The 14,024-nt window shown below is 37.4% G+C and overlaps 1 protein-coding gene across 1 annotated transcript; it reads left to right on the forward strand.

The window, feature by feature from the left end:
* Nucleotides 1-579: 579 nt before the first annotated feature.
* Nucleotides 580-10,789, forward strand: LOC120630880 (ralBP1-associated Eps domain-containing protein 1). Its single transcript, XM_039900198.1, has 5 exons — nt 580-907; nt 985-1,395; nt 4,393-4,549; nt 6,576-6,741; nt 8,393-10,789. The coding sequence occupies exons 1-5, from the start codon at nt 758-760 to the stop codon at nt 9,651-9,653; spliced, it is 2,145 nt and encodes a 714-aa protein (XP_039756132.1). The 5' UTR covers nt 580-757; the 3' UTR covers nt 9,654-10,789.
* The last annotated feature ends 3,235 nt before the right edge of the window (nt 10,790-14,024 follow it).

A 14,024-nucleotide genomic window follows, 5' to 3' on the forward strand; every position in this document is an offset into this window, starting at 1 on the left:
GGCTTTAATGGTTTACACAAAAAAGGTAGGCAAAAAAAGTCCGGGACAGCAGTCACTGACTTTTTTTGATCTATTTAAGAGAAACTATGTTATTGTATAGTTTTATAAAAATCTGTTCAGTAGTTTTTGTGTGAAAATGCAACAAAACATCTTTAGATTTTATATACATGATTTACTACAAAATTATCATAAAAATTTAAAGTTGGTAGGTAAATGGTTAGTTACCTAGTACTTAGTAGGAAAATTATAACTAATGCCTGAGCGCGAAGATTGGTGTTACTTTGAAGTGGCGAAGAATGTCGCATTTTTTCAACAGATTAACTATAGAAGGCCTAATCCAAGCTGTTCGACACTGGCGAAGCATTTAATGCTGTGTTTTTGTCCTAAAACAGCATAATATAGGTACATATTTTATAGTAGTAATAGCACTGCATGTAGGAGCTATGCTTTTGTTGCATCAAGTCTAGTCAATGAGGAATGAGGATAATGTATACTTGGAGGATACGAACACTTTTCTTCGATTCATATTATATTTTAACTGTATTTGTAATCAAGTATGGCGGCTCGTTATCGGGCAGCTGTCAATGACATATTCGTTTGCTTCGTGTAAATTTTGTGATGTTAAAATTTCAAATCCGTCTGTTTATCAATGAATATGGTTTACACTAACAGATAATGGTTATACGTGTTTTTTTGGCTATTTTACTACAAACTATAATAGTGATTTATAAGTAAATTATAGTGTTTTTTTGTTATAATGGAGGATCTCAATTTGACAGAGACCGAAATGAGATATTTCGGTGATTTGTTTTTATGTTGCGACGAGGAATCGAACGGAAAAATACCTATATTAAAAGCTACAGAGTTATTTAGATCTTCTAATATACCGAACGATGTATTACGACAGGTAAATATTGTTTTGTTGATGCTAAAAACAACGTAAATTTAGAATGATTGTTGATAGTGTTCATTATTATCTTGCAGATCATGGATATTAGCGTAGCGCCTAGCACTTGTGCAGCACTGAATCATATGAATAGGAAGCAGTTTTATTCTGCCCTCAAATTGATAGCTGCACATCAAACTAACGTGACTCTAAAGCCCGAACTTCTCTCTACTCCTCTGGACCTTCCATTACCTAGGTTTACATGGACTCTTAATTCAGACGCTAATGCAGATCTTATTCAGTTATCTAATTCCCCTAAAGAACAACACATTTCTAAGAGGGATAGAAATTTTGGAGGAAATGTGGGTGCCTATGAGCCAATACGAGTACCCTCAAACTTGTCTGACAGTGATGTTCCACAAGCTCTATCACACGATGCTACCGAAGCTTTAAGCACAGATTCAGAAATGGAGTCTGAAACTATGTCACAAAGATCAGGGTCAATTGGGGTGAGTAAATCCTGATTGTTTACACAGTTGCATCTTTTGTTATACATTAATTTGATAAGATAACCAATACAGATTTAAATTAGTGTCATTGTTATACTGTCTGTGTAAAAATACTTCCTTTAAAAACTTTTATAACATGATCCTGAATGTAGTGTTGGACCTGGCTAAGCGTAACCTTTAACAAAGTCATAATTTCAGCATATTAGTAGCTCACTTATGGCCATAGGCCTAATTTGTCATGGAAAAGTGTCAGGTGAACGCTATCTAGCTAAACCGCTTAAGAATTTATTTTTTATTATATAAATCATAAGACAAATAAGCAATATGCAGTATAGTGACAAGAAATTTGAAGTATAGTGATGATTATATTATAAGATGATTTTTTGAAATAAGCAAAACTAACTTAATGAGCTGTCTTTTCCATTTTCTTTTGATTCTATTTTCTTATTCCATACTAGTACTTTTAGCAAAACCTGCTACCTACTAGGCAATTGAGTCAAGAATGGATTAAAACACAATGAATAAGTTGAGTTTACACTTGATTAACTGAATAAAATATTCTTGGAACCAATTGGCTCTATTTGTGAATGCAGTCAAGATAACATAAGCTGGTGATTTAATTTAAAATATGTACATTGGAAATAAGGAACGGTAGAGTTACTTACAAGCTTGGTAGAATTGCTTCATCAGGCAATATCCACCTGCCAACAAGAAGCAGGCCTTCTAGCTGTCTCTCCTGTCTAGCTGTGGGGAACTAATAGGCTGATGATGATGGTGAAATAGATATCTTCATGATTGTTGAAGAATGGAAGATCAGAATTATTGTAAAACTTGTCAGCCAAACTTTCACTTTTCTATGATATGGAGGCTCTGCAATTTATCTTTTTTCAATAAACTCATAATTAATAGTTTATTGATAAAGTTATGATTTCTAGTGGTCAAGGTCATGTGGATTAATATCATCATGGCCCACTACAAAGCAGGGGTCTCCTCCCACAATAAGAATTGTTTAGTAGTCAGTCATGATGAAGCTGTAGAGGTTTCTAGTTTAACTGCGGAACCCTAAAACATTATATCAAACATTTATTATTCAACTGATTACTTCTTGTGCCTGTTATCAGTCTTTCAATTTGCTCTTGGCACACTAAATTGGAATTTGATAAGACAAACTAAGTGACTACCAGGCGACATTATGATTTGTACATTCTTAAGAATATAATTGGTTTGATATGTTGTATGGTTTGTGTACATATATTCTGATATTAAATAATTAATTTTAATATATACTCCTAATAAAAAACACATTTATTACAGTGAGATTTCTAAACAATTGATAAATTTCTTAATGACATTGTTGCTTGGAAGCATCCGGCTCTGCTTGCATCGCTCTCAACATAGGAAAATTAATGTTGCAATTTGTAAATCATCAATGTTGAAAATAGAATGGTGGAGTATCTTTAGGCTTCTTCTTGGTTGAGTCTGCCTATTTAATTGGTGGTAGTCGCTACAAACATACTAGACATCTCTTTAAATAATTACATTTTGAATTTTGAACAGATGGAATTCAATTAAATTAGTTGTACGATTCTTAATGCCAATGTTGCTTGGAAGCATCTAGCTATTCAATTTGTAAATTATCAATGTTAAAAATAGAATGGCGGAGTATCTTTATGCTTCTTCTTGGTTGAGTCTGCCTTCTTAACCAGTGGTAGTCGCTACAAACATATAGACTTGACATCTCTTTATATAATTAAATTTTGAACAGATGTAATATAATCAAATTAGTTATCCAAATAATACTTCAGTTATACTTAATAGTAACAGGTGTTTCTTTGACAAATTATTAATTTAAATGAACATATATAAGTGTAAGTTTGTGTACTTGCGCAAACAGTAGCATTTTTCACAGATAATCTGATGTATCATTGAGCAACCTTATCACTGTCAATAATTAAAACAATTAGTAAACAGACTGATTCACTTGTAACAAATATAGTTTTAAAATAGTACCTTGAGAAGGTAGTTTTTATTTAGTTAATGGCGCAGTTGGCAGAAACCCTGCTTTCTGAGTCCAATTTATCCAGCGTGTATTGTCATAGTATATTTATTTATTTATTTAATTGATTCGCAATAATAATAGTTATTAAGGATTGAGTCTCTCTGTCAAAGAAATTCATAGAACCATCTTGGAGTTAGGACATTAGCATGATCAACATCCGTACCTTGGAGTTAGGACAGTGGCATGGTCAACATACGTACCTCGGAGAGCACGTTAACGCATCCCGGTTATTATCACTAAAATTGACTGAATGAAAATTAACATAACAGCACAAAAAGTACATAAAAGAAGAAAAATATAACAAACAACGTATACAATTTGACGGCCTTATCGCTTCATAGCGATTTCTTCCAGGCAACCAATGAGAAAGTAGGACTCAACATCAACCTATTACTGGCCCACTACAGAATAGGGGTCTCCTCCCACAATAAGAATTGTTTAGCAGTCAATGACGATGAAGCTATAAAGGTTTCTCGTTTAGATGCAGAACCCTAAAACATTATATTGAAGATTTTGTAGATAGACATTGATAAGCTGTGGATAAGGATTATGGTGAATAGGATCTAGGGAAAATTACTTTTTTTAATTTTTTTATTCCACTACAAGGTAGCCCTTGACTGCAATCTCACCTGGTGGTAAGTGATGATGCAGTCTAAGATGGTAGCGGGCTAACCTGCTAGGGATTATGGTAGTCATACTCCTAATCAGTTTCTACGCGACATTGCACCGCAACACTAAATCGCTTAGCGGCATGTCTTTGTCGGTAGGGTTGTAAGCAGCTACGGCCTAAGCCTCCAGACCAGAGAAAATTTGGAAATTATTAATTTCAAAAAATCGAACCGGGACCTCCTAATTAAATTCACAGCACTCACCGTTGTACCAGGGAGGTTATCAAAACTTGTACTTTGTTTAACAATTCTACTTTGTTCCATTAACAGAGGAGAGTAAAAGCCGGGTCACCTTGGAGCACCGCGAGTGAAAGCCCCACTCCCACCAACAGTGTAGCGGAGCGAGTACATCCAGCGTGGGAGCACAGCATCACAGGACGGGGGGTATGGCCGACTAACACTGCTGAGGAACATACAAGGCTATTAGGTAAACGTGAATTCCAATTATTATGCTACAAACCATTAGGGAATTTTCTAGAATTACCTAAAGGTGCGCCGGCAGGGTGATTACGTATCTCGCGACAGGTTTGCGTCAGGCGTAAATCTTGCAATCACTGCTGTCAAACGTAACTTCTCCTTTTTTTTTTATTAACGATAGACCAGCGTTTGACGACAATCATGCCCGTTAGAAACCAATGATGAGGTCTAGGTTGGAGCACGCTTGCCTAGAAAAAGCCTATTCACTCTAGCCTTGAAGGTACTTAAATTATACGTGGCAGGAAACACAGTTACCGGGAGGGCGTTCCACATCTTAGCGGCACGTATCAGAAACGTGGATAAAAAACGTTTCGTGCGTGTTGATGGAATATCAACCACAGAAGAATGCCACCGCTCACGGTGTCTCGCTGTTCTTTGGTAGAACGGGGAAGGAGGAACAAGATTGATAAAATGTACAATAAATAAACAAAAGTGACGTTTGACAGCAGTGATTGCAATATTTACGCATGCCGCAAACCTGTCGCGAGATACGTAATCACCCTGCGGTTGACTAGAAGCCTTAACTCGTGATCTAAAACTGATAGGAAATGTCGACGTTAATAGTGCAATAGTTTAAAAAAAAGACAATGAAAATTAAGAGAAAGCAACGGTGGAGCAACTTGACTGTATAGAGACTACGTATGCCGAAGTTTCTGTTCTAAATAAGGTAGGTACCAGTCTAAACTTCTGCGTAGTTATTCCAATCTCCGAAGACGTTCGTATCAACTATTTTATAATGTGCATTACTGACAATCCTACCTGTAATGCATATAATTAGAACGAAGGATATAATATGGTGCATTTGCTATATGAATGCGACGGGATATCCAGAAATGGATCTTCCCGGAGTGACTAAACCTGGACCTGAGGATAACTGTGCCTTCAACTAAAAGCTGCATGCAGCTCTTGGTATGGATACTCTTAGCTATTTAGGCTACAATTAAACGACAGATTAAAATTTTTGACGACCTCCCTGACGCAGTAGTGAGCGTTGTGAATTAAAAGAGGATGTCCCGGGCTTGATTCCCGGCAGGCGCCATTTGGAAATTTATAATTTCTGGATTTTCGCCGGTCTGGTGGGGAGGTTTTGGCCGTGGCTAGGTGCCACCATTTCTTTTTTTTATCGGCTTGGTGGAAAAGCTTTATTGTTACCTGCGATCCTTGGGCAGGACGGAGTACCACCCTACCGACAAAGACGTGCCCCTAAGCGATTTAGTGTTGCGGTGCGATGTGACGTAGGGGTAGAGGCGTTAGGGATATGACTACCATAATCCATAACAGTTTAGCCCGCTACCATCTTAGACAGAATCATCACTTACAACCAGTTGAGATTGCAGTCAAGGGCTAACTTGTAATTCAATAATATAATAAAAAGATCCAGAAGGGTCGCTGTGCATCTTGCGAACGATGATTTTTCCGAACGAATGTATTTAAGCGCTTTTCAAGAAGAGGTGAACGCGGGGAGGTAGACGCTCGTGCCTATTGTGTGCCAATTATCTCGCATGGACGTATTGAGATTGACGCGAATAGTAGCTCAATTGACGCAAAACTGCAGCGGTAATGCATCGAATCTGCGCCTCCGGATTTATACAACGTGTAACAGAATTACGAAATAATATTGAAGGATGTATAAGTATATTTCATAAGGAATCACCCTGTAAAAAAAAAAAACAAAAGAAGCATATTTATTTTTTCATACAAACGAATTCAAAATCAACTCTTAAGTGTTTACTTATGACAAGTTTAAGGTGACGTGGTATCGTATTTCCCGAACGAATGAACCAATTTAGTTTTTTTTTCTTAGTCAGAAGTGTTCTTAGCTAAGGTTTGATGAAAATCCGTCCAAGATGGTCCTCAATGCGTGTCAAATTAATGGGCTTGACTAGTAGAATAATGTACACTATATTGAAAGTCGGGGACAATTTTCTTATGTTGTATAGCCGTTTAAACTATCACCGTTCCTTCCTTGTCGACAGGTACGGAAGAGGAGTCTTCGGACCGCCACTCGTCGGAAGAGGACGGCGAGGAGGGTGACAGCAGTGAGGAGATTTTCGCCATCAGCGAGGTCCAAGCGCGGCACTATGCGGCACAGTTCGCGCAACTGCGGCCCGAGCTTGGCCTGCTTTCCGGACAGACGGCCAGGTGTGTTTCCTGGCCATTTCATATATTATATTTTCGTTCAAACTATAAATAAATATACTACGACAATATACACATAGCCCCAAAGTAAGCGTAGCTTGTGTTATGGGAACTAAGATGACTGATGATTATTTTTGTGAGTAATATTCATAAATACTTAGAATAAACATATAAACACCCAGGCCCAGATACATATAAACACACAGACAATGAAACATTCATGCTCGATATTGGATAGAAGCAGGTGTTACTTTGCGGAACATAATACATTCATGCTCATCACACAAACATTTTCCAGTAGTGGGAATCGAACCCACTGCCTTGAACTCAGAAAGCAGGGTAGCTGCAAACTGCGCCAATCGGCCGTGAACTAAAGCTGCTTAAGCCAAAATTGTTACTTCCTTTGTTTGTCCTTCCTTTACGCCCCAACTTAGCAACCAATCAACTTTAGTTGAGAACTTTAGTTTGAGTTAGTTTAAAGAACGGAGAGTAACAAAGGCTACTTACTTATTCCGGGAAAACAAACGGTTCCCCACAGAATTAAGGACGTACAGATTCAGCCTTTATTGTATGTAGTGTCCAAAAACAGTGAAAACTTCCCGCGCACCTCTCACTTAACACCCGCGGAATGTTGCTAGCTAACAAACTTTATCTAATTTTCCCGTAAACGTTTAGAACATTAGAGGTAAAATAACTTTTAATTGCTAAATGGTATGAATTGACTAATCTTTTGTTTGTGAAACAACTCTAAAGTGGAGTGGTTTTTGATGCTTCAATACTAGTCGTGTACACGGTTTCTGTATGTTCTTTAATTCTGTGCGGTTCCCAAGGGATTTGTAAAAAACCATAATAAAAGCGGCCTCGACTTGAGCGACTTAAGCTCGATTTAAGCTAAAGTATGACCTAAGTGCGAACAAATCGAAAGCTTGAATTAAATTAATTCGGCAGATTCCGGACCAATTCAAGGTTCGAACTATGCCTTAGTCTTACTCTTGTACAATCTTTGTTGTTAAGTGCGAAATTACATATATTAATAATACATACATTTTGAAAATATATTGCAATAGTGGATTGGAGATTATGTAATTTTTTTTTGAGTATAATCATAAATAATGGAGAAGCGGGGATAGAGTTCGAATCCCAGCACGCACCTCTACCTTTTCTAAATGATGTGCAGTTTAAGTAATTAAAATATAACTTGTTTCAACGGTGAAGGAAAACATCTTGAAGAAACTTGCATGCCTGAGATTTCTACATAATGTTATCTAAGGTGTGAGGAGTCCACCAATCCAAACTGGGCCAGAGTGGTGGACTACGGCCTTAACCACTTCTCATTGAGGGTGGAGACCCGTACGGGTGTAATGTGTTTATGTGATGATGATGATCAGTGCTGTGCACAGAGGGTATGCACAGGGTATGTAGATGATATAAAATGTCTTCATTTTATATTATCTGCATACCCTGTTCCATAAATCTCCAGTACGAGTTATAAAAACTAACGAGTAGGCTTTTTATGACTCTATTATATCTTCTCTTACATTGGCTTAGTGCATTGTGCGTGCATACACTGTATGCACGCCACTGATGATGACGACTCATGAATGGTTAAGTTCAATTCTTTGTACTGTACATAATGTTTGTATTTTACTTTCAGATTGTTTTTCGAAAAGTCGCGCCTCTCCGTGCCGGATCTACGGAAAATTTGGCAGCTCTCCGATATCACTAAAGACGGTATGTTAACGCTCGAGGAGTTCAGTATAGCCATGCACCTGATCGTCCTAAGGCGAAACAGCATCCCCGTTCCAGACGTGCTTCCCGCTTGTCTGGTGCCACGAGTCGATTCACATTTCTCCCAGCAGGCTGTCACCACTGATCTAGTTGATCTGGGCTCGGATATGTTTGGCTCCGGAACCTCGGCCGACTTCAACTTCGCGCCCAAACCCGAAGTAAACGATCCATATGAGAGCAAACCTGTCAAAAAGTCTGAGGAGCGGCAGCCCTCCCTTTCCCCACCTAAACCAGAGCCGCAAATCAATAACAAGGAGTGGACGAAGTTCGTGGATTCGCCCACATCGAGCGTCTCGAGTCCGGGCCCGAAGCCGGTAAACTTCGATTTTCACAAGTCCGCCCTCGAGAGGGATCCCAAGATATTCCATCCGGTAGCATTACGCGTTACACCCGACGCGAACACCATTCCGCTCGACGGCGATTTACGATCCAGTACGTCTCCTCGTCGAGACGATTTCTCGCACGCGTTCGAACTCGCGAGTCCAAAACGGCTCAACTCCCAACCTCCCCCCGACCAGCCTCCAAACGGCACGTCGGAAATAAAATCGATTCAGCGACCGCAGCCTAAAAAACCAGTGAAGAACGCTGGGGTTTTACCTCCACCGCCCGCTCGAGAATCTTCCGTTCACGCGGAAGACGGACCGCAGTCTTTACAATACGCGCCAAAGAAGGACCCACCTCCTCCACCTCCGCCGCGACCTTTACGGAATCACACCCGCTCGAGTTCGCTAGATCTGAATCGGTTCAAAGGCGCTCCGGCTCCCCCGCCGCAACCGCCTCCAAGAATGTCTCCTTCCGCCACATCTCCACCCGCCCGTCGCCTCATCAACCAACGAAGTGAAGGTGAACCGGCGTTTCCGCCGGACGCGTTCGCACCACGAGAATACGAAGGTGAAGGCTTCGGATACAATAGGGAGGACGCACCAAAAATGCACGGAGCTTTCGAAGTCTACCGTAAACCCTCACGAGAATCTTCCTGCGAGGCCGATCCAGATGTAAAATCCCTTCAGGAACAGAACGCGGTTCTACATCGTGTCTGTCGCGCTCTTTGTGCGGAATTAGCCGACGTACAGAGGGAGCGGGAAGGCTTGCGCGTTAGGCTCGATACGAATTCGACCCCAGTCTAGTCATCCCGTTTGCATTGAACCCTTTAATGTATTTGGTATAGATCTGGTCAGACTATTTGATCGTTCTAATCCGTGGTGTTAACGTGTAATAACTCTGCTTACAATCAGACTTCACTTATTCTGGTTTAAATCGATCGATCGTGTCGTGATCTTTGTCAACTTTGATGGCAATTCGACTTGTATATTAACTGATTTTTATCGTCGTATTTAATACTTTATACCGACCCATTTGTGTAATCTCATACGAAAATTTTCATTTTCTTCTCACGATTATACTTATTATATTTAGACTCATTGTGTTGTATTCGAAAACGGCTTAAGTGTCTCTGGTCCTAATCGCTAAAAAGCTATATTATTAAGTAAATGACTTTTGAAATATTCAATGTTATTAAAAAATATTATCGACATCGTTAATTTTAAGATCGCGAATTTAGTTTTAGTGATGTGTAGAGATTTAAGTGCTTAATCGAGTTCCGTAAAATTTTTGAACGCGTCGATTATGAGCTTCCTACGAGAAATTGAAAAAAAATTCTTTATCAATGAAAAGAGGCTATAGTATTTTTCTAACATTTTGTATTTTAGCTTTTAATTTCCTTCTTGAATATTCGTAATGCATGAATTGATATCATTTGTAGCTCCCAACTATTTTGCTGATCTGCCTGCGTCCTTCTGTACCCCTAGTGCGATTTTAGTTCCCGTAAACGTTTATGCGTGTCAATACTGTGAATGGTCCTTGCTGTGAAGTCGTCGTTATGTAGTCATTATTGTCATTCTCAGCCTATAAAGGTTTCACAGCTGGGTACAGGCCTCCTTTCATAGTAGAATGGGTTTACGTGTGCATAGACCCGTAACGCTGCTCCTTTTTTTTAACTTGCTTTACGGCTCTGGGTTCCAGTGTATTCGTATCATTTTAATTGGACCGGAGTTCTTGGTAGCTTATAGTAATTTATTGAAAAAAATATTATAAAAAATCATAATTATTATTTATTTTTAAAATATATTAATGGATTGGTTGAATGAAAATCTACCTCAAAATTTTTACATTAAAATTGTAATGCCCTTCGTAGCTACCGAAGCTTTGCTAAAGATTTCCAACATTTAATAGGTAGTTACAGGGATTTATATACTCTTATTTATTTTTTTCCTCATCTTATATAAACAATCTTTTCCTTTCTTTTGAATGTGAACTTATGTGAACTTATGTTTTAAAAATATTTAAATAAATTGAAAACATACATACATACACTCTTGTTTCATTTATTTGTTTTTATTTATTATAACACACTTTTTTTTTCTATATTTTAAAACATAATTAACACTAGAAAGTAATTTAATGATTGTTTACACAATAAGAACTGCTAGAAAAAATAGAGTATGCCTATCTAACTTTCTATTATAAACAGTTCATAAGGCTCAAATATATATGATTAAGAATCAACGTTTCACTTTTTTATTATAGTATAAAAGAAAGTATAATATAAATAAATGAGTTTTTTATATGGTTGGTTCTCTTTACAAAAATAATATAACATAGTATTGATATATTTTGTTATATTGTAGAAATTCATAAAGCGCATGCGATTTCGCGTATTTGCGATGCATAATTTATGTAACATAGTATAACAAGAATTTAAATAATTTATTTATTAACCCCGTATTGGTACATTCAGGCTTGTTGGAAAGGGGTACTACGCCGTTGGGATATAGGGCATACTTATTTGCTTATATCAACACTTTTAGAGAAATAACTATCCATACAAAGTTTTCATAAAAAAATCCGCGATGACAACCATTACATCAGCAGTGTTTGCATTTAACTTCAAACGGAGTCCCGGATCGCTATAGCAACTGAAAAAGTTTAAGCTTCTAGATATGATTAAAACAATAACAATATACACAATATTTTCATTTAAAAAATACACGGTCTAAAAAATAAACATCAGATGTTTCATTTAAGGTCAAACGAGGTGGCGAATTACTATGGCCACAGAAAAAAGATTCAAGATAATGTTAAAATTACTATACACACAAAGTTTTCTTAAAAAATACGCGATGACAACCACAACATTAGCTGTAACATTTAAGGTCAAACGATGTCACGGGTCACTGACAACTGCAAATGACTGTAGTTGATTTTTTACAATAATACTGGCTGCATTTTTGAGCAGAAAATCTCGATCCTTCCTCTTTTCTTGAAATTTTAATTATTTCCCTAAATGTATTAGTGAATCTTTTTATATGTTATGACCTATTAACCCCTTTCCAAATAAACTTGAATATACAATATATTAAAAATATTAAGGTCGAATCACACTGCGTTATGCGCCCGCGTACAGCAGTTCTTTATAACGCGAATAGTGAATATGCGTGGCCGTTGACTAGTCTGTTTTTTCATACACATCAAAGGAGACAAATACGTGGAATACGCGGATAGACTGCCCACCCCATATTTCGACCATTCATTTAATTGCAGCGATCTTATTTGTGAAGTAAAAATTCAAACAGTTATATTCCCACTGGCTCAGATAGTAGTTTGGAAACATAAAAAGATCTACATATTATGATTTTTAAAAATATTGAAGTGAATACTTCATAAGGCGCGTTGAGCACTTTTTGGTTCCATGAGCTGTATGACATACCGTGTATATATGTTTAATTTTTGGGTGAGCAAAAAGCGTGAAACTCGCGTCATCGTCACCGAGCAAAATGTATATAATTACATATATTTGGTTTTCACTTCTATCGGAATTCCACAAAGTTTTTTATGGGTTAAATGTATTGACAAAAATAATTGGCATACAGCGTCTGATTACTGAGTCCGAGTACTGTCATGATTCGCAACATCACACTTATTTGAAGTACTTGTATTATTCATTGATCCTAGGGCATACGCACGTATGGCACGAAGTATGGATGCAGTTAGAATAATTCAAAATTCAAATTCATTTATTTCAAGTAGGCCTAAGCACTTTTGAAACGTCAAGTCTGTCTGTGTGTAGTGACTCTACCACCGGTGCGGAAGGCAGATAAGGATAGGAGTTTGTTGCTCGCACACACAACAAATATTTTTGCGAACACGGTGTTGTCGCATTACGTATTGCGCGTATAATGCAGTGTGACTCCGCCATTAAATAAATTGCTTTGTTGTTTTAAACGTAAGTAGTTATTTTTATAAATATTGGATAAAAATGGCGCTAGTGTTGCTTGAATTGCATTCCTTGTTTATTTAATATATCCTTTGTTGTAAAAAAAAACTACGATCTAATAAAAAATTTGAATTAAAAAAAAAATATGTGAATGTTGTATATTATGGTTAGAATATAGCTTATTGTAAAAGATGGAAAGACTTAAGATTTTGAGATGCGGTTTACATGGGATTTGTAATTTGTATGTAGATAGGTAAAGTTTGACGTCATTGCCATTATGAAAAAAAATCAATCTTAAAAAAATATAAGAACTCAAGCTGGCAACTGTTTTTCGCTGATAGACTATTCAGCTTACAGGTGTAACAGAAGATATAAAATAATAACTATGTTAGTATAGTAAAACAAAGTGTGAAAAAACTTGTATGATATTAAGATTATTGTAAAAGTATTTATCTTTTATTTTAGCCGTATTATAAGAATATTATTCTTCTTTATTAAAGCGATTTATCGAAGCCATGTAAATAATTTGTTTTGTCCAATTGCGTATAATATATTTCTTTATGTACTAAGGCTTTACAATTTCACAAATCTGTATTTCGGTCCAATTTTTTGTGAGACTAATAATGTTCACCATTATATTTACTTATTTATGTTACAATATACAGTAATGCATATTATTGTAGTAAATTATGTACAATAAAATAATTTCAAAATAATGCCATGTTTTTGTTCCTTACTCTCTCTTTAGTCGCTCCCTCATGACTGAGGATCGTGATCACTGGTATGGCGAGTAATCTTGTCATATAAGATCTCTCTCCATCGGGTCCTGTCTTTGGCCATTTGTATTGCGTTATAGAAGGTACGGGCACCAGTTTCTCTCAGTTGATCTGACCACCGGGTTGGAGATCTGCCACGGGGACGTTTGCCTTCTACATTTCCAACCACTATCAACTTTTCAATGCTCTCGTTTCCGCGGCGTGTGATATGTCCAAAATAACTAAGGATGCGCTGAAGGCAAATGGTAGAAAGACGTGTTTTAATTTTGAGTTGTGAAAGAATTGATACATTTGTGCGCTTGGCAGTCCACGGTATGCGTAGCATTCGCCTCCAGCACCACATTTCGAACGCATCAATTCGCTGTCTTTCTCTAGCGCGAACAGTCCAAGTTTCTACGCCATATAGGAAAATAGGAAAGATTAGTGCTTGTACCAGTCGCAATTTGGTT

Source organism: Pararge aegeria, chromosome 17, assembly GCF_905163445.1.
Source record: "Pararge aegeria chromosome 17, ilParAegt1.1, whole genome shotgun sequence".
Lineage (NCBI taxonomy): Eukaryota > Metazoa > Arthropoda > Insecta > Lepidoptera > Nymphalidae > Pararge > Pararge aegeria.

Excerpts from the sequence above, each read along its gene's own strand:
- LOC120630880 (XM_039900198.1), top strand. The coding sequence starts at position 758 with ATGGAGGATCTCAATTTGACAGAGACCGAAATGAGATATTTCGGTGAT. Across the intron at positions 1,396-4,392 it reads AAAGATCAGGGTCAATTGGG|AGGAGAGTAAAAGCCGGGTC; the intron begins GTGAGTAAATCC and ends TTCCATTAACAG. Across the intron at positions 4,550-6,575 it reads GGAACATACAAGGCTATTAG|GTACGGAAGAGGAGTCTTCG; the intron begins GTAAACGTGAAT and ends CCTTGTCGACAG.